Source organism: Mollisia scopiformis (genome assembly GCF_001500285.1).
Source record: "Mollisia scopiformis unplaced genomic scaffold LY89scaffold_3, whole genome shotgun sequence".
Taxonomy (NCBI): domain Eukaryota; kingdom Fungi; phylum Ascomycota; class Leotiomycetes; order Helotiales; family Mollisiaceae; genus Mollisia; species Mollisia scopiformis.
This window is the reverse complement of record NW_017263583.1, coordinates 1,612,797-1,634,471: the sequence shown is the minus strand read 5'-3', so window position 1 is coordinate 1,634,471 and position 21,675 is coordinate 1,612,797. Positions and strand designations below refer to the sequence as shown.

At 47.3% G+C, this 21,675-nt stretch overlaps 10 protein-coding genes across 10 annotated transcripts; 3 read left to right on the top strand and 7 right to left on the bottom strand.

Annotated features, from left to right (window-relative positions):
* Positions 1-822: 822 nt before the first annotated feature.
* Positions 823-3,370, top strand: LY89DRAFT_664605 (uncharacterized protein; the record flags this gene model as incomplete). The annotated part of the gene is made up of 2 exons (XM_018212787.1): positions 823-1,151; positions 1,213-3,370. The coding sequence occupies 2 exons, from the start codon at positions 823-825 to the stop codon at positions 3,368-3,370; spliced, it is 2,487 nt and encodes an 828-aa protein (XP_018077174.1).
* Positions 3,371-3,465: 95 nt separating this feature from the next.
* LY89DRAFT_607648 (NAD(P)-binding protein) lies at positions 3,466-4,519 on the bottom strand. Its single transcript, XM_018210469.1, has 2 exons — positions 3,779-4,519; positions 3,466-3,715 (listed from the first exon to the last, which is right to left on the bottom strand). Exons 1-2 carry the CDS (start codon positions 4,380-4,382, stop codon positions 3,471-3,473), a joined length of 849 nt encoding a protein of 282 aa, XP_018077173.1. The 5' UTR covers positions 4,383-4,519; the 3' UTR covers positions 3,466-3,470.
* A 236-nt stretch (positions 4,520-4,755) lies between these two features.
* Positions 4,756-6,693, top strand: LY89DRAFT_777846 (uncharacterized protein). Its single transcript, XM_018222167.1, has 2 exons — positions 4,756-4,994; positions 5,047-6,693. Exon 2 carries the CDS (start codon positions 5,146-5,148, stop codon positions 6,493-6,495), a length of 1,350 nt encoding a protein of 449 aa, XP_018077172.1. The 5' UTR covers positions 4,756-4,994; positions 5,047-5,145; the 3' UTR covers positions 6,496-6,693.
* Positions 6,694-6,811: 118 nt separating this feature from the next.
* LY89DRAFT_311363 (uncharacterized protein) lies at positions 6,812-7,764 on the top strand. Its single transcript, XM_018206634.1, has 2 exons — positions 6,812-7,710; positions 7,763-7,764. The coding sequence occupies exon 1, from the start codon at positions 6,951-6,953 to the stop codon at positions 7,671-7,673; it is 723 nt and encodes a 240-aa protein (XP_018077171.1). The 5' UTR covers positions 6,812-6,950; the 3' UTR covers positions 7,674-7,710; positions 7,763-7,764.
* Positions 7,765-8,255: 491 nt separating this feature from the next.
* LY89DRAFT_664601 (uncharacterized protein) lies at positions 8,256-8,923 on the bottom strand (the record flags this gene model as incomplete). The annotated part of the gene is made up of 2 exons (XM_018212786.1): positions 8,256-8,760; positions 8,823-8,923. 2 exons carry the CDS (start codon positions 8,921-8,923, stop codon positions 8,256-8,258), a joined length of 606 nt encoding a protein of 201 aa, XP_018077170.1.
* Positions 8,924-10,362: 1,439 nt separating this feature from the next.
* Positions 10,363-11,280, bottom strand: LY89DRAFT_728927 (uncharacterized protein; the record flags this gene model as incomplete). Its single annotated transcript, XM_018219324.1, has 3 exons — positions 10,363-10,382; positions 10,456-11,135; positions 11,201-11,280. The coding sequence occupies 3 exons, from the start codon at positions 11,278-11,280 to the stop codon at positions 10,363-10,365; spliced, it is 780 nt and encodes a 259-aa protein (XP_018077169.1).
* A 439-nt stretch (positions 11,281-11,719) lies between these two features.
* On the bottom strand, positions 11,720-12,602 carry LY89DRAFT_728926 (uncharacterized protein; the record flags this gene model as incomplete). The annotated part of the gene is made up of 3 exons (XM_018219323.1): positions 11,720-12,046; positions 12,130-12,403; positions 12,478-12,602. 3 exons carry the CDS (start codon positions 12,600-12,602, stop codon positions 11,720-11,722), a joined length of 726 nt encoding a protein of 241 aa, XP_018077168.1.
* Positions 12,603-13,049: 447 nt separating this feature from the next.
* Positions 13,050-14,131, bottom strand: LY89DRAFT_664598 (uncharacterized protein; the record flags this gene model as incomplete). The annotated part of the gene is made up of 4 exons (XM_018212785.1): positions 13,050-13,421; positions 13,508-13,701; positions 13,759-13,790; positions 13,839-14,131. 4 exons carry the CDS (start codon positions 14,129-14,131, stop codon positions 13,050-13,052), a joined length of 891 nt encoding a protein of 296 aa, XP_018077167.1.
* A 790-nt stretch (positions 14,132-14,921) lies between these two features.
* LY89DRAFT_777844 (uncharacterized protein) lies at positions 14,922-15,764 on the bottom strand (the record flags this gene model as incomplete). The annotated part of the gene is made up of 3 exons (XM_018222166.1): positions 15,463-15,764; positions 15,086-15,407; positions 14,922-15,035 (listed from the first exon to the last, which is right to left on the bottom strand). The coding sequence occupies exons 1-3, from the start codon at positions 15,546-15,548 to the stop codon at positions 14,922-14,924; spliced, it is 522 nt and encodes a 173-aa protein (XP_018077166.1). The 5' UTR covers positions 15,549-15,764.
* Positions 15,765-16,421: 657 nt separating this feature from the next.
* LY89DRAFT_664596 (HHK17, histidine kinase-group VII protein) lies at positions 16,422-19,173 on the bottom strand (the record flags this gene model as incomplete). Its single annotated transcript, XM_018212784.1, has 2 exons — positions 16,422-17,998; positions 18,051-19,173. 2 exons carry the CDS (start codon positions 19,171-19,173, stop codon positions 16,422-16,424), a joined length of 2,700 nt encoding a protein of 899 aa, XP_018077165.1.
* Between the last annotated feature and the right edge of the window lie 2,502 nt (positions 19,174-21,675).

Sequence of the window (21,675 nt, the reverse complement as noted above, 5' to 3'; positions counted from 1 at the left end):
CGTAGGGACCACGACCTATGCCGACAAAAAGCAGAGGTCGTGGAAGATGGGAGCTCAGACGAGGACGAGGCTGTGAAGTGAAACTTGGTGGCAAGAGGCGCAAACGCTCGATTGCGCAGCCAAGAACGCATGCGTGCTGCGCCAGGATTCTCTAGACTTTTCACCAAATTTTTGGACTTTATCAAAGAGCCTGGGCGAGATGCGAAACGTGGACCAATACAAAGCTACTAGAGCCTCGAGATGAGCCGTCCTTGCATATGAAATTTCACAAGCGTGCAAGGCAGGCATATTGCAAGGCTCTGACAGCGGCGTGAGAGCCATCATCCTGAAACCTTCAATAAAGCAGAGAGAGTTAACCGACTGAGAGACAAGCATCTGATTGAGATATATTCGATGAGTGGTACAATAATATTGGGATTATTGACGGAGAACGGGGTATCTCAAGCGTCCGAAGTCAGAGCTCAAGTTCTTCCAAAGTGATCGCTCGTGAGCCTGAGTGAAGATAAGCAAAGTGGCTGCGAGTGGTCACAGGGTTTCTCTCCTGCTTTAGCTCAGCACCCTCTGCTGCTCTGCAAAGACTATGCAGGTCAAAGAAAATCCACCGAGAACGGTGGCGTGATGCCCAGATGACCTACTCCGGCGAGAGCTAGCAAGTCTTGTTGATTCCCGCCGGGACAATCACTTCTAAACGTGACAGAACCCTGCGGAGGACAATGACTTCCTTTTTCACCGTCTTCACGACCTGAAGCTCGTCAATGAAGCATGGGGCAGACGGGAGCAACACGTGACGGCTTCCTCTGCTAATAGAGAGCCTCACCGATCATGTCTTCAAGGCGGCACATCCGGACCCTGAGAAGGCTACAGAGAAAATTGTGGGACAGCATACGGAAAATGGAAGACAGACTAGAATGCCGGTCCTGTTCAGTTCCCAGAGAACTTCGCCAGGCCATTGGATCCCTTAGCATATACTGTGGAAAGCGTATCGACGCTGCCGACAGATTCATCAGGAGGTATAGGAAGCAATTTGCTACCAGGTTCTTTCACTGGATATTGTTAGGACTCCCAGGTTTCAATTTATTTACAGAATTTCATACCCAACTTGTCGACTGTCAACAATGGGCTGATGTAATAATCCAGACCATGGCTATTCTGTATGTCACACCAGACATCAATTATCCATTATTATGTATGATTTGGTAACAATCTTTGCAGTTTGCTGAGCGCCGAGGCAAGAGCAATTAGTATCAATCGAGATCTCCACCCTCAGAACGTTCCTCGAGGGGCTGAGGAAGTAAAGTGTTGGGTCCACCTTCCTGAGAGCTTTACGTACTGCAAAGTGGAAGAAGGGTGGGCAAAGATTGAGTGCCGAGAAGATCTGAAAGAAGCTCTCGAAGTGACTCAGATACAACATCCCAGACGCATAAGAAATAGAAACGATCTTGTCTCAAATGGTGTTGACCTCGATGGTTTGGAGCTATTAGTTGGGCGAATACTCTATAATGGGAGCATACCGAGCTCGACGGAATCCATTTCTTATACACGAAGTCCACCACCAATTGAGAGCCGCCCGAACCAGCATCGTCGCCGTTACAGGACAACTCGCGCTGTCAGTCCTAACCAGCGACCTGAAGCAAACAATGCTCTGACAGCATCAATAACATATACCCGACCCATTGGCCAGCGAGATGATCTGTCAACTAGAATTCAAGTTCCCAAAAGAGACGCTCACCAACCTTCAACGACAATTCCTGATGATCAACGATCTCGTAGACCTCGCAGCGTCCAACCTACAAATATTCATCCAAAGGACCTACTTTCAAACACATTTCAACACGGACCAGCCGAGACCATAGCTTTGAATATTCCACTTTTGAATACAGGCCCAAATATCCGGCGTAATGATCTACCTCCAGACGTTCGACCTCCAAACACACGTCTCGAGGTCCGTCCGACAGATACACATAACACTCGACGTGTGGATATACATCCAGCTGTCGGACCCAGAACTGTTCTTCAAGACAAACTCGAACGTGTTTATCCGTTCCACCAGCCATACCAACCAACTCCAGCTGCTAAACATTGGGTTGCAAACGGAGAACCTAGAATAGTCGACCTGTTTGTGCGAAAAGATGAGGAATCATCCAGAAGAGAAGACTGTGATGTGATCCCCGATGTAACTAGGCAAGGACAAACAAAACCCCGTTCACAGAGACAAGATAAATACACGAGAACGGAAGAGATCCAATCGCAGCTCGTACATCCGCAACAGGAGAGTCATGTGACTGTTGAGAAGAGCTCGTCACAACGTCCAGAACCGGTGCTCAGAAGATCCAGACGCAGATCACCCAACTACAACTCAGAAAACGAGCAATTGCAGCACGGTGTACCATTGACAAGAGTGCCTCTATCTGCAAAGATATCTCCTTCTGATGTACCGCACATGTACCAGAAACACCAAGTGGGAGGTGATATTCGTCCGTTACCTCTTGCGCAAAGAAGGATTATCAATCTTGCTGACAGAAGAGACTTCACTGAGCGTCCAACACTCAACACCATGGAAAAAATCCCACAACATGACCGCACACAGAAGAATGTTCGCCAAAAAGAGGAGCATGTACGTCCTCAAGGAAGACCTAAGGTTGAAACCCATAGCGGTATTGGCGTAGATCTCCCAAGAGATCAGACTAGAAATAGAACTGCCATTGATAATTCGATAGCGCCAGTCCTCAAGCCTGAGCAATTACCCAGGAGCCGTCAGAGCAGATCTAAGCACAGGGAACCCTCGGTGAACCACACCCATAAGACCAATGCGGCTCATTTCAATGGGAGCATGGACTGTGATACGTCCTCATTTCCCGATACGCCTCTCCCTCACAGGGTGAGCCTCAGCAAGGATGATCGTCGGCGTTTGGAGTCTCTTGAGATAAAACAACCTGTTCCAAGAAGGAACTCACTTCAGTTTAGGGGAGACTTGCGTAACTACGCTACGCCAATCACTGATCATAACGCGAACAACCATAGGAATATGGCAGATAATGCCAATATGGAGCGAAAGCCAGACAAATTCCTCCAAAAAAGGCCGCCAGGATCCAGCCACATTAGTTCGGAGAAAACGCAAATGAGTCGAACTTCCTCAAGGGCACCATCCTCATCGGGCTATGATCCAGGAATTGGAATGTCAAGGACTGAAAGCCAGACTTCTAACCCTGTATTTGAATCTTCCACGGATTCAGCAGCACGTCGAGGATCAACTAAGCAAATGCCGTTGGCATATAAGTTCGATGAAGGCAGAAGAGGGAGGCGCGATGTGTCTGCAAGCAGCTACGACTCTGGTATTGGGATGTCCAGTGATGCCGAAAGCCAAAGATGAAAATTCAAGGCTCCAAGAATTCCAATCAAAATCGTGACACGATTCTCTTTCCGAATACGTTTAACTTCAAAATCATCAGAATGCAAGTTGATTGTATGACTCAAACCTTCTCCATATTCAGCTTGTTAAGGCCAAACTCTCGTGCCATCAAGACATTGAAGAGCCAAGCTAAGTTCAGGAAGTTCATCCACCATACGAACCCAGTACCCATCCAAATCACTTCTGGCGAGCTCTTCCCGATCACTCTCTGGACAACAGCATCCGAATACTTTTTCACATCCATCATTGGCCGATCACTTGTCCAGAATTTGCTGAGAGCCTTCTCAATTGGCTTGTATGGTGATTCTGTTCTCTAGTCAGATTACCAATCGACAATACGAACAATATGTGCAGGAATGGACAACATACTGGCATCCAATGGAGGCAAGGCCTGTGTACCCATCGTATCCGCACCGGTTGAAATCTGACCAGTGATAACATTTATCACACCGACTCCTAGCGGTTGCATTTCGATCCTTAACGTCATAGCATACGAGTCTAGTGCGGCTTTGCTCGCATTATACATAGCCTGCGTCGGGACGGGAAGCTTCCCTGCCCCAGATGATGTGAAGACAATCTTTCCCCTGGACGCTATGAGGAGATCTGAGAAAACATGGACCATTTCGACGATGCCAGAGAAGTTCACGGCCATTGTGTCCATAGCAACTTTATAAGTCGTGTCAATGCCCATGGACATGAAGCGCACTCCAGCATTGTTGTAGAGAATATCGAGTTTGCCAGACGTGAACTCCGAGACAGTCTCGTGAGCGGTCCGGATAGAGTCAGGAGAGGTGACATCCAGTTCAAGCAAGGTGATGTTGGGTATGGCAATTAGAGAAGACATTGCAGAGACTCGACGAGCAGTGGCGAAAATTTGGTAGCCTTGACGAGCGAACGAAAGGACGAGATTATGCCCTATGCTGCCATCAGTACATCCAGTTATAAGAACTGTTGGTGGCTTTTCGTTAGACATGAGGTTAGGATTGTGAGGCTTATGGATAGTAGTGATATAGATTGATTGTATTGAGGAGATGTACGAGACATGATAGAAAATCTACCCACGCCAAAGAGGCTTTATCTACCCATAGTCGGTATGAATGTTGTGCCGCGTGCACTCAAATTGATAGAACATTGCGCCGATAGCATACACCCCGAAGCCGTTGTCATTCGTATGCATGAGGTTCAAGTCGTGAGAGTCCATGAGTGGAGTAAAGAGCTAGTTGCAGGCACTCATGCTGATTGGCCCCGGCGCCCCCTTTTCTGTTTTCGGCCTAGTAAGTTTGGCGCCACAAACCTTATCCGCATCATGTTCGTCAGCAACAACTGCGTAGTTGCCTCAGAACCAGCTCAGCCATGGGATTTGAGCGATGGCATCGTGCTCAGATCACACTGAATCTCACCGGAAACAATGTTTTAATCAGCCGAATGTACTGTGCAATTCCAGACTTTCGACCCACCCTCAACCGTGGTTGAACTTTTAACCCTCCTTTGAAAGTGATCGTGGGCGTTTAGTCTCAGTGAAGTGATGGCATATCGAGGGAGATTTGCAACAGGCTGTTCAACTTGTCGCCAACGAAAGATAAAAGTAAGATCTCATAAATACTTCTCGTAGCTGCTTCTATTGACGGCAGACACAGTGGGACGAAACACGGCCCTCATGCAATCGTTGTCTCAAGGGAAGATGAAAATGTCCTGGGTATAAAGACATTACGGATCTCACTTTCCGAAATCAATATATGACCACGACAGGAAAACCGCCTGGGCCACAAGTCCTAAAAACTGTTGTTTTAGATCCGAAGGCATCGGCGTTGCAGATCTATGGACGATCACATAGCCCTGTAGTCAAGTCAGCTAGCCCATCAAAGAGCCTGAGTCTGGATCTTGATAATGTGGCACTCGCATATTTCTTGTCATATCACATTGTCGTGGGCTCCGGGATTCTTGACAGGGGTCAATACGAATTCCTGCCAGAACTCCTAGCCAGCCAACAACACGTTGATCCGGCTTTACACCATTCTCTTAATGCTGCAGGATTCGCTGCATTCGCGAACTCCCATGGAATAGTCAGCATGCTCCATAAATCTCGAGTTGAATGCAACTCCGCAATCCGGGCCCTTCACACTGCACTTCAGTCTCCAGAAACAGCTGCAAAAGACAGCACCTTGGTTGCGGCGATGCTCTTGTCAACATTCGAGACTGTGACGTACGTTTACCACCAAGATGTAGAATCATGCCTCGATCAGATAACTGGCGGTTTGGCGCTTCTCAAGATTCGTGGACCTCGGTCACTGAACACTCGTCCTGGGCGTCAGATGTTCTTGCAGGCGTATTCACTTGTAGTTGCTGCATGTATGCAGAGGGAGCATGCCGTCCCACCTACATTGTTTGACTTGAGAAATAACATCAAGCCAAGCCTTGACCAGGACAGCTGCTCTTGGCAGATTCTAGATCTCATGGTACAGTTCACCAACCTATCGGCGTCTTTAAAGAACAACAGTCACCAGGAGACGGACCGCTCTTCGTATGTCCTCTCTGCCGCCACGCAACTTGATAATGAATTCCAGGCAATTGCTTCAGAGTTGCGTTCAACATTTCGATATGAGATCTTTCGGTACTCTCACTCGAGCCTGGTCTACAACGGAATATACCATGTATACGATGATGCCTGGACCATTCGATACTGGAATTACTTACGTCTCTGCCGCATACTTCTCCAGAAGATGGTTTTGGATAATTGCCACCCTTCTCTTGACCCGACGCCCGCACGGTACCAGAGTATCTCTACGACAATCATTCAACTGTCCATCGACGTTTGTGCTACAGTTGCCCAACACGCTGGATACTTGCCACTTCTACAACACCAACAGTTGCTTTCACGAGAGCTTTTAAATCAGAATGCATCGCAACCTGAAGCCGGCCCCTATACGGCTGGCATTTATTCTCTCCTCCACCCACTTTTCGTTATTGGTAAAATGAAGATCACACCAATGGAGCAAAAGGAGTGGATTATAAGTCAGCTGGAATATCTAGGGCGACTTTCAGGCATTTCGCAAGCAATGGCAGCCATGGAGGTGATGAAATTGTAAGGCTGTTTGTTGAGATCAATAACGTATGAAGCCGAAAGTTATTGAACACTCATAGCTTAGCCTTGACTCGACTACCAAGATGCGTCGATTTGAGCTTAACAACAATAGATGCAGCTTCAGGGACGAGATCCGGACGATGCTTGATAAAGACGAGAAGCGAAGATGGGAAAGGGGCATCTAATCACGTGCTTGAGGTAGAATAAATTCTGTTTAGTGCATCTCAGTTTTGTTTATTGCTTGCGAATTTGAACACGAATAAAATAATATGAGATCTTGACCGTCTTCTGACTTGGGGCCGCTACCTCAATACGTCGATTCACCTTTTCGTTATACGAATTCACCTTCCAAACACGTGATACGCGCTGGACTGGACCCACATCCGCGTCAAAGAAAGTATAATTAACGCACAATCTTCGCATCGTCTCTTCTACTTCATCCGCTGTCAACTTTACATCATGAGTATGACAGCTGAGCAAACTACCACGACGTCCTTCACATGTTTCCCTCGACTTCCGCCAGAGTTACGCCAAAAGATTTGGAGATTCGCTCTTCCGACTTCTCGCATCGTCCAAGTATACGGCAACGTTCGACCATACCTGCCCAGATTCGAAGTCCTTGGTCGTGGAAAGGGGCATCCAGAGCCTCTTGCCGTTCTTGCGCACACATGCCGAGAGTCTTACCACGTCATGAGAGAATCCTATGACCTTCTCTTCCAACATCAAACTAAGCACGGTATCTATTTCAACAGCGAAAATGACATTCTCTACATCCACGATAGATATGCCCAGATGTTGTTCGTCGAAAGAAACAAGTCCAAAAACGACCAGCATTACCTCGAGAAACACGCCGTCAGATATCTCGCTTTTGGCCGCTGCATGTGGGGTCGATATTGCGATAGAGATACCCTTTGGAGTTACGTACCATATTATCATATCGGACTACTGGAAAGTTTGACGGGTCTTAAACATATCGCATTCATTGCCAACGGATCCCAAGACTTGCGTGGTTTGACGGCCAGCGGTTTATTCCAGGAAATTCGCGCGAGGATGAGAGATTGTGCTAATAGTCGGCTTCCACGGCTTCCACTACCGGTCAACTACGATTTTCCTACGGAGGATCTTAAGCTTGAGTTGCTTCAAGACGTGACGGACTTTCAAAAATCGATTCTTGATAGTTAGGGACCGGTGGTGAAACTTTTGCGTGGATTTAGCGGTGGTAGGGCTGAGACTTTGTTCTTTGCTTGCATTCAATGCTAAGGGAACTTTAGTAAATCAATAAAGTCTCGACTAAAGTCTTCCTAAGCCTCGTCAGCTATCTGTAAATTTTTGGGTGATTTCGTTGACTTCAATTCCAAAAGCAGATCTGATGTGATTGACTCTGTAGCTTCGGCTAGATATGTAAGGGTACTTAATGAAGAAATTATCGTCACTTATAGAACAATGGTTCTAAGAATCATAAAGCAAGTATCACTGAAAAGTTGGATGAGATTTCAATATTTTCGTTCGGTTTTGCAAACACAACCTTCTCGGCCCACAGAGCAAGCAAATGAATCGCACATATCATGAGCCATCCTGTCAATCCTCTCAAAGATGAGTTTGATACTACTCTGCCAAGCACTGAAGCTTAATCTACCGGCACCACACAGTCTCTCATCGTTTCTCCCAAAGCTTCATTGACATTGATTCCCTGTCGCTCCAGCATATAGACCCCAAACTCATGCAACATCTGTTTGGGAAACCTTTCGGGATTGTTTTTCAACATCACAGCATCGAGATAGGCAGTGAGATGATGCAGGCCTTTCGCAATTGGCTATCGTCGGATGTGTGCTGATAGATGTATTTGAAAGTCCTCGTCGAGGGAATGCATGTACACTTCAAGATATCTGTCATGTATCCAACGACGAGATTCTGCAGGCCAGAAAGGCCATATTTGTCTGCCAGTACCCAAGTCTCAGCCAGTACCTGATCCTCCTCGATGGCTATCATTTGTTCGGCCTCTGTGAGAAACTTGGTGTCCTTTGCAACTTTGTCTTTCCATGCTTCGAGTTGAGCAATCTCTAACTTTTCAGAGTAGAGCCATTGAACCACGAAGCGGAAAGCAGCTTCAGTGGTGTCTTCGATTGTCATCGTTTGTGTTTGACCTTCTATACAATCGCTCGAGAATACTGCGGCGAGAACTTGCGATCGATTGAAGACGACTTCTTTATGAACAACAAATTCACTGCGGTCGGGGCCGATTAGGAAGGTTACGAAGATGGCTGGCTTCCTAGAATAACATGTTAGAACCCGGGGGGGTCAAGGCCAAAATAGTTCAAGTACTGTACTCACGAGAACGTAGAAGCTGATTTTCGATGCTTCTTCCTTGGGCCGGTGCTATCTTCGGTGTCCTTTCGCTTTGCGACTTGTTCGGTTTTCGGTTTTCCAGCCATAGCGACAGAGAAAAGGATTGTTCTTGTATTGTGTGCTAATGTTTCAATGTCCAGAGGTGTAGCCAAGAGCATTCAAGAGCGAAAGTCGTGGGTGATGCAGAATTTGGACGTTGTGTTGTGTTGTGATGTATTCAAGACAGAATGGAGTAATATAGCAATAGAACCGGGCATACAGAGCTAGAAAATTGCGCATTAATGAGAATGGACTAATTTCAAAGCTTTTGCACACTAGGTGCTAAGTACCGCTTGCTAGTGCGCAATACTACTGATTGCTTGCTTTCGTTACGTCTCCTAAGTTCTAACATATATAAATCGAATGATCGAGCTATGGAATTGACTTCATGGAAAGATAAGATGGGAAGTATCAACAATAAGTATTCCAAACTTAGTAGGTGAATCATTATTCAAGAATTGCTACGAGACGCAAGCTGTCATTGTTATTTAGGAGCATATGTAGCGCAAACAGAAACCTTATTATTTGCGTAGTAAGTCTTCCTGGCTTGCCTATATAGGCGCGTCTGCTATCATGGGGAGGAGATGGGTGGAATAATTGTCAGAAGACTAGATCACTGAATCATCTCACCTGTAGGCAGCAGCTCAGAAATACAGACAAAATTTCGCATTTGGCTAGTTGATAAACCACTGCTACTTTCTACTTAAACTACATGAGGCCTCGAACTCTCCATGTTGAAGGTAATTGGTCAAGTGTTGTCTTGCTGCTTGGAACAATCACATGGAGCCGGGCGATTGCTCCTCAGTAAGTCCGTTATTTCACTCCACCATCACTCTGGTCAGCCCGTTAGAGACTACTTTAAGAAGGATGAGCAGTGAATAAACACAGTGTAGTATCAGGAAGCACTGGCATATTGCACGTCAGCGAACTTTCACCTACCTATACCTTACATAAGCGAGCCCCTGATATTAAGCGAGCTTCTCCGGGGAAACTATCTCAAAGCGGGGCAACAGTTTAGTTATAACTACTACCAATACCATGACCTAGAACTAATTACAGTTGAAGGCTGCCAGCGCAGTCGTTAGAAGAAAAACGTTGGTATCACGGATACAAGAGCTCAGCTTAGCTCTTCGAGAGTACATAGAAATGGCGTCTTTGAGAGAGTCAAAGCATAGGCTGGGGTAGCTCATCAAAGTCTCATCAAAGAGTGATCTCAATTAAATAGCTACTATACCATGATAACAGTCTTCATGAAGTGCTGATACCTAATATCACTGACTGGAACGAAGTACTTGATGACGGGCTTCAAGGGGCCACCACAAAAAGTGCTTCAAGTCGTCGATACCTGGCACCTGGTACCCGGCACCCAGAGATGGAGACGTACCCCTCAATGACTGCGTGGATGACAGGTCAGCGCATATCTAAGCTATTGAGCTATCAATTGAATATAATACTGGAAGTCGACACCATGAGCCAGCATCACAAATCATTCAAAGATTCCTTCAGCTGAAATAATGTGTTAGCGTATGTTTCTTCATATATATTCATAGAAACATGAAATCAGAACCACAGAACTTACGTTCTTCATTGGCCGCGAGGATCACATCGTTATTGTTGCTTTCATAGTACGTTGCTGGCAGAATGTCCTCCAAAACTGCACTGCCACTCTCCACTCTCAAGTCCCTCTGCTTCGTAAAACTCATCGTAAGGGTAACTAGTAGCTTCCGAGGAAAATGAATCTGATGCTTCTCGAGGCACGCAGGTTCCAGGTATCGGAGACAGAAATCGATGGTATATCTGGCGAGACCACACCATCCCGAGGTGTTCTTGAATATGTAGTGGTATGTTGTGAACGGAATCCGGCTTCTAAAGCGATATATGGCAAAGATCTTGTCTAGGACATGATTTTGGAGATCAGGTATGCAAAGCTCACGACCAAGAACCCAGAGTTCTGCCAAACTTTCATCTTCAGACTGCGCAGCCTCCACCCGTGCCTGGTGAGTTGTTGTCGGCGACTCACTAAGAGTTCGTAGTTGCAAGACTTTCAGCTTTCTGCTGTATAGCCATTGAACTAACAATCGAAATGCCCGTGGAGTGGTGCTGTCCATGGTATATTTCAAAACGTCCCCTTCGATGGAGGTGCGATCAAGCGCGGCATCTAGGACTGGCGAGCCAAAACAAGCAACTTCCTTGTGGACCATAAACTTCTCGGTGTTGGGTTCTGCACCAACGATAAAGGTGACGAGCGTGGTTGGATTCCTGTATCAAGAGAACAGTCAAGACATGAGAGCACGTCAGGATTCGTAAGCTCCTTCACGACGTACGAGAAATCGGGCTCGTCCTCTCTCTGCCTCTTTTGACCATGCCCCAAACTCTTTTCATTGCCAGCAGAGCGTGTTGCCATGATCGATAATGAAATCAATCTGTTTCAAAGGCCAGTGCGAAGCTGGTAAACAGAAAGGATCCGGCGCAGAAGCACTGGAATGTAATTGAACAGTTTGAGAGTGATCTCGACTGTTTTTCTTGTCTTCGTTGACGTGAGGAGAAATTGATTGCGTGGATGGGAGAAAGAGAAAATCTGAGAAAGGAAGGCGCGTTCTTACCGACTTACAACGGTGAATCACCTGTCCAGAAACGATCGCGTTTGCAGATTTAATATGAATTACGATTTTGCGGACAAGTCAAAGCTTTGGAGAATGATACTGAAGTTATGCAATTTTTGAAGTGATCACAGGCAATGACCAATCCATGATAGACACCCCAAAAATCTAAGCCATGACGCCCCAATCGTTGACCTCCATGCTAGAAACAAAACAAAAGAAAACAAAATCAAATCTCAATATTCATCCATCGGCGTTCGACGAAGAGTTTTTCGGCTCCGACGCGGACTTGCTTTCTGTTGTCCTCCACAAACAAAACACCAAATCCATCTGCAACTCTGTCGGGCAACCCTCTGGAACCTTGATAGTAGAAACCTCATCATGAGCATCAATCATGGGGACGATAAATGCTCGAAGCATGCTCTCCGGACCCGTGCGGTCGTGTACGAGGCTGAGGGCTTCGACAGATAGAGGGAGTTTGTGTTCGTACCAAATCTCCCCAAGCTCTTTGAGGGTTAGGATTTGGAGAGTGTGCATACCAAGCTCTCCGGTCAAAATCCAGAGACCAATCTATACATCGAGTAAGTATTTCGTACAATATCTATGCCATAAGGATCGAAGCCCATATAACTGAGCTAGGGTTTGTGACTTACCAGATTCGAGAGACGGGCATCGAAATCGTCCTTGTTGAACTTAACCATTTTAAAGTCGAAATTCGCCGTATAGAGGAATTGCACGATCATTTCAAATACACGAAGAGTTGTGCTTTCCAGGCGATACTCCAATCTGTTGTTCTCATCGAGCTCGCTGTCGAATGCCGCATCCCATGCTGAACTGATGATTGGGGAATGACGACAAGCAGCCTCCTTGTGAATATCGCAAGAGTGTCGATCCGGGCCGATGATAAATCTAATGATACCCATTGGCCTAGAGTAGTATTAGCGTGTTGTTTTGTATACTAAATTTGAATTCCCAGAAGTCTTAAGAGAAACGTTGCTCACTTGAAGCTTAACTTGGATGATTTCTTGAAGAGAGAGCTCCAGTAAGATGGAGTAGACATCTTCGTTTTGCGCTTTGCGTGCTTGGTGATATTTGAGGGCAAAGAGGTAGCACGTTCTTCACCCATGGTGGCGATTTGAAGAGGTTCTGGTGTGAAGTTGTTTAATTGTGGAATTGTGGAGATTGTGGTGCAAGAAGGAGAAAGTATGATGGGTGGTAATAAGTTTGCGATCGAGCTAGAACGTTCATGTTATGAACACTAGGCTCAAGGTGGAAGACTAGCTTTGGCAAGATTCTCATCTACGAAGGGTCACGCGAGTGCTTTCATCCCAACTCCGTCCTTAATATCCCAACTCGGAGTAGTCTCTTCCCCTATTAACAGAAACAAGTGGCGTAAACGCCTATTAGAGATTAGTAGTACTTCGGCCACCTTGTTCTTCATTGGTTCAAAAATCGAAAACCCAGAACCAAATGTCAAAGCCCAAGAGTCAGTGAGTGAGATCTTCATTGTAAGGAATCATTTATTTACAGCTTATACCAACACCCAAACTCACCACCCATAGCCCATCAACCCTCATGCAAAAGGAGGAACAGGAACGAAGAATCTCTTCGCATCAATCTTGGCCTCATTGTCACCCACCCGCAAGTCACCATAACCCTGCCTATCCTGCATCAACAGAAGAAACATGTCCTGTAGCATCTGCTTGGGATAACCATTGCCAAGACTTCCGTCCCACCCAATATCTCTGATGCTTTTCTCCCGAACGGTGTTTACAGTAATATAGCGACGGAGTGGACTGCCTGGAGAAGTGTGCTTGTACAGGTAGCAAAGAGTTTTGTCGTCGAGGCTGATTTTGTGCAAATATTGCATGTCGACGAGGGTTTGCAGAATGCCGCTCTGGAGCACCGGGAGATTGAGCTGTTCTGCTAGGGACCAGGCTTCTGCCTACGCACGAGGATTGAGTCAGTGCCAATTGGGGCTGAGTGGAGCACAAACATTGAAAATTCAATTGCGTGTAAAATAGGTCTTACCAAAGCAGTAATGGCACTCCCGTGATACTCTTTCTCCTCGTCATTGTCATCGTAGGGGTCGACTTTTCTAGTATAGAGCCAACCGGCTAGTATTCCGAATGCGTCTGGCGTAGTATTCTTGATCCTGTATTCAAGTGTGCTGCCCCGAATGAATTTTCCCCTGTCGAAGGTAGCATGGAAGGCTGCCATAAAGGCTGGGCAACGGCAGCATGCGAAGTCAAGACCAATAGTGATGGGCTATTTTTCTTTACCGATGATAAACATGAGCATGTTCATCTCACGCCTGGGATGGGTCAGTCTACAGTACATGATCGTAGTGCAACGTACCTACCATCTAGGACCAGGGACAGAATTCGCGGCTATGAAGTCTGCTCGTACAGCGGAGTCGTTCCCATCATACCATTCATCGTACTCGCCGCTGCTTTCTATGACGGAAGAGTCGGGTGCAGCTAAAGGAGAGCGGAGTTTGTCTTCGGAACCGGAATTTTCAGTGATTAACGGAAACTCAGCATCTACAACACCGTTGTTGCCAGAAGTCGAACGCCCGGAAGGCGCAATAGTAACGAGACCGGGAAGCTGATTTGCTGCCTCGGAAGAAGGCGCAAGGTAATGTGGGGCAGGCATATTGACCTCGTTTGTAGGACTTTAGGAAGCCGTAGAACTTTGTGCGTGTGCGCGGAGAAGGTATCTTGTTGATTGATACTAGGCTCTAAGACGGAGGTGTTGTTCGAGAAAGAAGATCTGAAAGTCAATGAGATTTCTCACACGCTTGCGCTAGTGCTTTGGGTTGAGGAAGTTGAGAGGTACCGTGACCAGGAAACCTGATTGGATTCTTCGTGGCTAGGTTTTAAGCGCTAAATTTGAACTTCGCTTTGATCCTAAGTTGCTCTCTGCCAAAGGCTGGCGCAAAATTAAAGATACGATTTCACAAACACATCGTCAAATCCGCGAGTCACACGACGAAGCAGAGGCGAGGCTGTGTACGAGGAATTTCAACGGGAGAAGCCATAGCCATGATGACTTCAGCAAACAAGATAGAAATAACGCTCAGTGTGACACTCAAATCTCCGAACCGTTACAGTATATTATTAAATATCTCCAGCCTTTCTTCTAGTGGGATTTATCAACCTCTATTGCAGTTATAATGAGACCCGTTGGGACCTAGGAAGTCGGAACATGGTAGACCGCCGCACGGAAACGTTTACTCTTAGGCCTCTTGCGATTTCGAAGATGCTTCTGCCTCTCCTTTTCCAAAGCGACAACCAAATCATCCTGAAAATCGAAAGGATAGTCAGTCTTATTCCAATCGGTACCCATGAAGGAATTAGTATCGTGACTACGCGCAATGAAATCCACAGTGTATCTGCGTAGGTTGCTATCTGGAAACGTATACTCATAGATATAATGCACAATCTCAGGATCTAGGGGTAACCGTCAAGTTCTGATACTGGACGTCGAGCAGAGCAGTCATTGCGAGGTTTTGCAGCTTGGGGATTTGATATTTGTCAGCGAGCACCCAGAGTTCGACCTAGAATCAAACCTTCAGTGTTAGCAGCATTGTCGTATGCGAATAACTACTGGAAGGAATGGTCTTGCGAGGCTCATATTCTCATCATAAGCAATATCTTTATGCTCTTCCCACCACTCGACGGTGTTGTGCCACTCGCTACCCAACTGAACGTTTCTAATCTTGTGCGAGTACATGTATTGCGTTAGTAGACGGAACGCTCGAACGGTTGTGTCATCAATAAAATATTGCTGGATCTGACCCTCGAGCATTTGGCCGTTAAAAGCTGCATTGAAAGCTGGACTGATATTACAAGCTGTCTCTTTGTGTACTATGAACTCAACGGTGTTGTTTTCATCACTGATGAAAAACTTGATCATGGTTGATGGGGAACTGTCAAGTCAGCACTAGCGCAGCTATCTGTTCAACACTTCATATGAAGACTTACGAAAAGGTAGTATGACCCTCAATAGATCTGTGCCGAGGTCGGAGTATTGAGTTCGTAGCATCGCCATCCGAGAATTGGGAAGTCATTGTGAATACCGTCGAGTCTCACTTGCAAGTTGATCACGACAACAAGAACAAAAAAGATAAATCCATCGTCACCGTTCATATATGAGCTATCAAGAGAGAATTGCAATCACGATACAACACTACAGAATATGAACACACCAAATATGACAAAACAATAACTCGAGCGGGGACATCTGATATCGAAATACTTCAGTTTGACTCCTGATGCACTCGCAGCAAACGCATATCAAAAAGCGACAAGAGGCGCAGAGCACTGAACATGTCAACTTGACACCGAGACTTAACCGCAAGTTACATGCTATCGAGTCGAGATTGTCATTTTATGTTGTAGTGAGTGAAGCCCCAAAGTCAGAAGTGAGGTTGATAAGAATCTTACATAATCAACACTAACCCGATTTAGTCCCGACCCCACTTCAACACCAAAGCGAAATATCACCAATCACAATCACAATCATCCCCACACATAAAAATAGCTTTGTCAACTTCATCTCATTCTCATCTTCGCATCACGCTCTAATTACTTTACTCATCTACCTAATGCCTTTCAACCGCCACCACATTAGCATTCAACCTCGTCTCATCTCTTCTCTCTCATATAAACTCATCTTTACCTATCCCGCCTATGAGCAGAATATATGCCAAACACCCAAATCCAATCAATCGGTAAATGCCGCTCTACAACGCCAGTACATGCCCAACCCCATAGCCTCATCATGCACCCATCCCAAAAGTCCATTCCATTCCGCCATATCTTTTTGCGATCGCTCCAACGCCAAGAAAATAAAACCGCTAGAAACGCAATCAATGCTCCAAATTGGAACATGTTCAAATAATCTTCATCTTCATGATGGGAAGAACAAAAACCGAGGATGCTTAACAGCATCTGTCGAAGTTCTCGACTATTAGTCGTTCGATGTCTGCTACTTTGTATGGTTTTGCGAGGAAGCCCTCCATGCCACTTGCTTTCGCTCGCTCGACCGATTCTCCAGTCACGTCTGCGGTGACGGCGATCACTTTGGTCGATTCTCCATTCTCGCGCGCGAGGTCTACGATCTTGCGTGTTGCTTCGTAGCCGTCCATGTTTGGCATCCAGATATCCATCAGAATGGCATTGAACCTCTCCGCTGGTGGTTTGTCGAGTGACGATTCGTATGTCTTCACAGCCTCCAGCCCATCGAACGTTACAGTGATGTTGGCGTTAGCATAGCCAAGTTTATTCAGCGAGCCGACAGCGACGTTGCGGTTGATGGCATTATCTTCAGCGATCAAGATGTTCAATGGGTAGTCGGCAGCTAGTTGCGGATTGAAGGACTGGCGTTTGCGTGAGGCTTGCTTTGGCTGCTTGCACCGGGATGGCAAGGTCGAAGTCGACGAGTCCAAGCTGGAAATGTAGGGTACGTTATTGTCTGGCCAAGGTGAAACCCGGCACGATTGATTCAAGCCAGGTGGGGGTGTTGATCCGACTAGTGGTGTATCTGTGAAGCCTGGTTCTTGGCTGGAGATAGGTAACCTAATCAAGAACTCTGAACCTTTCGAAGGACCCTCGGTATCAGAACGCTCTAGAGTTACATCGCCACCTAACTTCTTCCTCACGTGAGCCTTTGCGTTGAACAGACTCAGACCAAGACCATCCCTCGAGCGGCTGATTGACGAGTCTTGCTGGAAATGCGGCTTGAACAGATTGGATTTCGATGCCTCTGATATCCCACATCCAGTGTCAACAACCCATATCTCCACAACCTGGGCGTTCCTGGAAATCTTGACCGTTATTGTGATGCTGCCATGCTCGGTGAACTTGATGGCGTTGTCGACAAGCTTTTGCAGCGCGAATTGCAAATACTGCTCCTCAGTGATGATAACTTCTGGAACATCGGACTCAATCTCTAGGTGGATCGTTCGATGCTGGATCTCACCCCTGGAGCTAATAGTTTGGACATCAATTTTCTCCCCCAAGTCGGTCTCATTGTGAACTTCGCTGGTGGGATGGCCATTCCGCAACGCTTCATTCACAAGGCTGCGCAGAAATTCTCTCGTAATGACGCGTCGCAGCGTTGGACTGACTATAGCTGGAGATAGTAAAGGGCTAAACCTTGGTTCGCTCTCTGTCACCGAGACGTCGGAAGGAGGCATCGTCGAAGTGACAGTCTCGGTAATCGAGATGGTAGGTCCATCCGAGTTCATTGCCTCCGGGTAATAAGTCCGCAAGATATCCGATTCAGTCATTGCAAACATTCGTTTCATTGGCGGTCCAGGGAAGAAGTCTAGTTCTTCTGTGCGCTCACGCTTTCTTGATGTTGGAGGTGACTGTAGGTCAGATTCTAAACTCGGCGTTACCAATCCTTTCAAGATATCTAGGTCGTTGGGAGTCAAAGGTGTTTCTGGCATCTGCATATTCATGTCATAAGCATGAACAACGTTATCAGCAGCTTCAACGGCTCGTCTGGAACTGTCTGTTGGGTGTCAGCACTCATATCTGCCCACTCATGTTCGAGACGGACATACCCTGCACGACTTCGATGTGATTCTTGAGATCCTTGAACACAGCCCGTACGTGATCACTTGGCTGATTGGCGATGGCATCTAGTACTGTCGAATACATAATATCCAGCATACCGACAACACCTTGCATTGGAGTCCTCAGTTCATGAGAGAGACTTCGAGCGTAAGGTTTTAGTGATTGAGATGCAGTGATGGCTGATAAAGGAATGACCTTGGCTGGAGCCGAGTCAGGAGCTGCACTCTCCTTGGCGAAGCCTCGCCCTTCCAAAATGCGTTGCAGAATCATGTCTTCCAGCGAATGCAAGAACATTTCGATAAAAGTCCATCCTAGCTTTCTCTTGGTTGCACCTTCAGAAGACCATATCATACCAAAGTGAGCGAAGCATTTCCCTTCGTGGAAAAGCGGTAGCCCTATGAAAGCTTCGGAATGCTTCCAAGGCATGGCATTGGGGTTGTTTGGAACGAACTCCGTCATCCTCTCTGGAACAATGAAAATCTTGTCGTGCCTCATGTGGGCACATGGTGTTCCATAGGCGTGGTAGCGGTAATCTCGATATAACTCCTTAACATCCGCACCATTGTTGATATAAAAGGCGACTCCCATCAAACATGATCCTGGCTCTCCCAGTTCTGGCATCTCCACCGCGCTGTCTTGATCATCCACCAGCATCCGTTTGGCAACAAACCCACATTGTGATCCAGTGATATCACACATCTCTTCCATCAATATGCCCCAGAAGTCGTGTGTCGAGGCTTCTCTCAGTCTGGCCTTGAGCTCCACCAGACGTTCTGCAGCATTGCTCTCTGAAGATGGGAAGTACTGTCGCAGAACATTCTTGAAGCCGTTGTCCCCACCGTGCAGAATCGAATTACCTGTAAAGTCCGGCAGACATAATGTTGATCGGTCGATGATGTCGTCCGGTTCAGGTGTGCCCTCCTCAGGTTTTGTGTCCATCTCCTCCACCCCAACCGCCCGAGATGGGCTCGGACTCTTTATGTCGCCAGAGAAGCGTCCTCTGGCTCGTTGTCGGAGAGGCTTAAAGGTTCGAGGGCCGCAAGGCCTGGGTTCGAAGGCGTCGGGATGTTGGAGTATTTCCTGCATTACACATTCCATGAAGGCTGTCATGGGGAAGGCATCCAGAGTATAAGATCGGCACTGCCAGCCGTGTTGAGAAGACTGAATCAAGCCACGGCGGTGGTACAACAGCGCTGTTGGTGAGGAAAACAAATATCGAAGAGTGACTCGTCAAGCTGTATCGAGATTCTGTTTGTCGAAAGGGCCCAGTCCACCGGTATCCCAAACCACTTGCAATTGGATGTGCGTCAGGACCGATCGTGTGAAATACCGGCAGGAAGGCCTCGATATGATAGGGAGGAAATTGTGCAAGGTGGTGAGGTATGTGAACAAGGTTGAAGAGAGGAGGCTCGGTGGAGGTGACAATGGAGATGGGGGCGGGTTCGGCTTGTTGAAGTGAGCGTCTGGAGTCTGGACGTAAAAAGAAGTTGTGACAAGGGCCGAGCAGAACACACCAAGCAAAGCATATCAGGTCTGGGTTCTTTTGAGTGGCCAAGAGAATATGGGAATTCTGGGCTTTGTTGTGAGGGGAGGTTCACATCTAACGCCGCATACCAGTGGAAGTCGAAGGCCCAGACCCAGGAGTTCGGTGGTCTATTTCCACTCGCTAGAGACGGCTCGCCTTGGCGATTTCGACCCGGGCCCTGATAGGGACTGGGACTTCAGGGATGCGCTTACGGGATCAGACTGCTGAGGTAACCTGGTTGGCAGGAAGAAGGCGATTCTTTGAGTGCTTTCTGGTGGAGGCTTAGAGGAGCCTGAGTCCGCAGGGCCGAAGACTATTCGCCAAGATCCTCCTCCTCCTCCTCAATAGGATTCTTGGGTCTTTCAAAGGAGAGCAAGGCCAACTGTTTGGGGTTGAGGTAGGCGACTTTTGGTGGTGGTGGTTGTGGTGCTGCAGTATTCAACTCGTTAGAGAATCGGTCTGATCGATCAACATTGCACTTAACCAGAAACAAGAGCAGATCAACGGAGCCATCGGATCCCTGGGGATTCCTGCAGCAGCGTGGGTTGGTATGGGCGTCCAGTAGCGGGAATAATGATTGGGGCAAGACGCAGAGCTGGAGAAGAGCAGAGTAAGAAGCAGCACAGAGGTGTGGATGCTGGCGTGGGTGCATGCGTGGGAGCGGAACAGCTCGCGCACGAATGAGCGAGCGAGAAGAAGTTGAGGATAGTTACGATTCGCAGATTGAGGAGTGTTCGCTGTGGAAGGCGATACAGAACGGGTTGCTGCAGGTGCTGTGCGCTTCACCGTGCTGCTGCTGTCTTGTCCTGTCCCCTCTGCGCATCCTGGCACACATCTCCTTCAGCATCCCTGCCCCTGTTCGGTAGGCTGCACGGTACACTTTCGTCTAGAAGGGCCTACTGCTAGGTCCGCCGGAGCACTTCTAGCGTTGTGTTCCCAGGAGCCGAACGCTGACCAGCCTAGACCTCCACCGGCCTCTGCAAACCTTTGACACTTCTCTTGGCGTTGTCTTCGTGTGCTCTGCGTCCCAAACGAAACAACTAGGAACTCGATGCCGTGCGAACCAGATATCGAGGATTCAAGAGAAGCCACATTTCTCTCCCTGCTTCATCGACTCTCCCACTCCTGCTGACACCCGCAGAAGAAATCATCATGAACCAGTGCCACCTCCGTCATTCTTCTCAGGAATGAAGGGGACGGCTCATGAGCACTGAACTCATGGTTAAATGCTTCCGTCGGCCTGGATGAATGAACATTTCCTCAGATTATTCGATCGGTTCCTGATGGATGGGAGATAAGAGAATCCCGCATTCGCTGTGGTCTGCATCAGATGTTACATGGGAATTGCACGACATGCGAACACAGCAGATGGACTTGAGTTGCAATTGTCGACTTTACACCCCCCCCCTTTCTTCGAATTCCGTGAGCCCTTATTACACACCACCGCTCCACTAGTCGGTCATATTCTCCTCGGCATCATCCAGGATAACCAGATCGCGCCAAGCACCTTTATCGATCTCTCCCAGAATAGCTATTTTGATCTGATAACATGATGTTCGCATCCTGAAGCAATTCGATGGCCCCGAGGACGAGGCTTGAGACAATCTCAAGCTTGGCGCTTAAAACGTCAAAATGATTAACTCAGGAATTTCCTCAAAGTGTAAGAAGGGTTCGTTCATTGGCACTTGGCAAGCCACGCAAAACGGTGTCATGTACTTTCGCAGTCCAGAGCGGCCCGAAAGCCACAAAGCACCGGAATCACGAACACTCCGTCCTACTCTCCGCGCCAGTTCGGAAATCACGGCAGTGTTCAATAGTCATGCATAGACCTGCTGGTGTCAGCATTCTGGGTAGCTCTATTTCCGAAACCCTACATGCGAGTACCACATGACTTAGCAATAAAGTTTAGACCGTGTACTCCTCAAGCCCACAGGATTTACTAGCCTTGGTCTCCTGCATTTCAAGTCAGTTTGCTTGTTGTCACTTTCATGTTCATTCTTTCAATCTTTTTGTGGCTTGCATTTCTCAGCTTTCGGAGACGGAGATGACTCCGAAACTGGGGACTCGTCACCTACCGGTATCACCAG

Bases quoted from the DNA above. Each gene is read 5' to 3' on its own strand.
- LY89DRAFT_607648 (XM_018210469.1), bottom strand. From the start codon at position 4,382: ATGTCTAACGAAAAGCCACCAACAGTTCTTATAACTGGATGTACTGAT. The intron at 3,716-3,778 runs GTATGTTGTCCA...ACTAGAGAACAG, and splicing joins CTTGCCTCCATTGGATGCCA to AATCACCATACAAGCCAATT.
- LY89DRAFT_777846 (XM_018222167.1), top strand. From the start codon at position 5,146: ATGACCACGACAGGAAAACCGCCTGGGCCACAAGTCCTAAAAACTGTT.
- LY89DRAFT_311363 (XM_018206634.1), top strand. From the start codon at position 6,951: ATGAGTATGACAGCTGAGCAAACTACCACGACGTCCTTCACATGTTTC.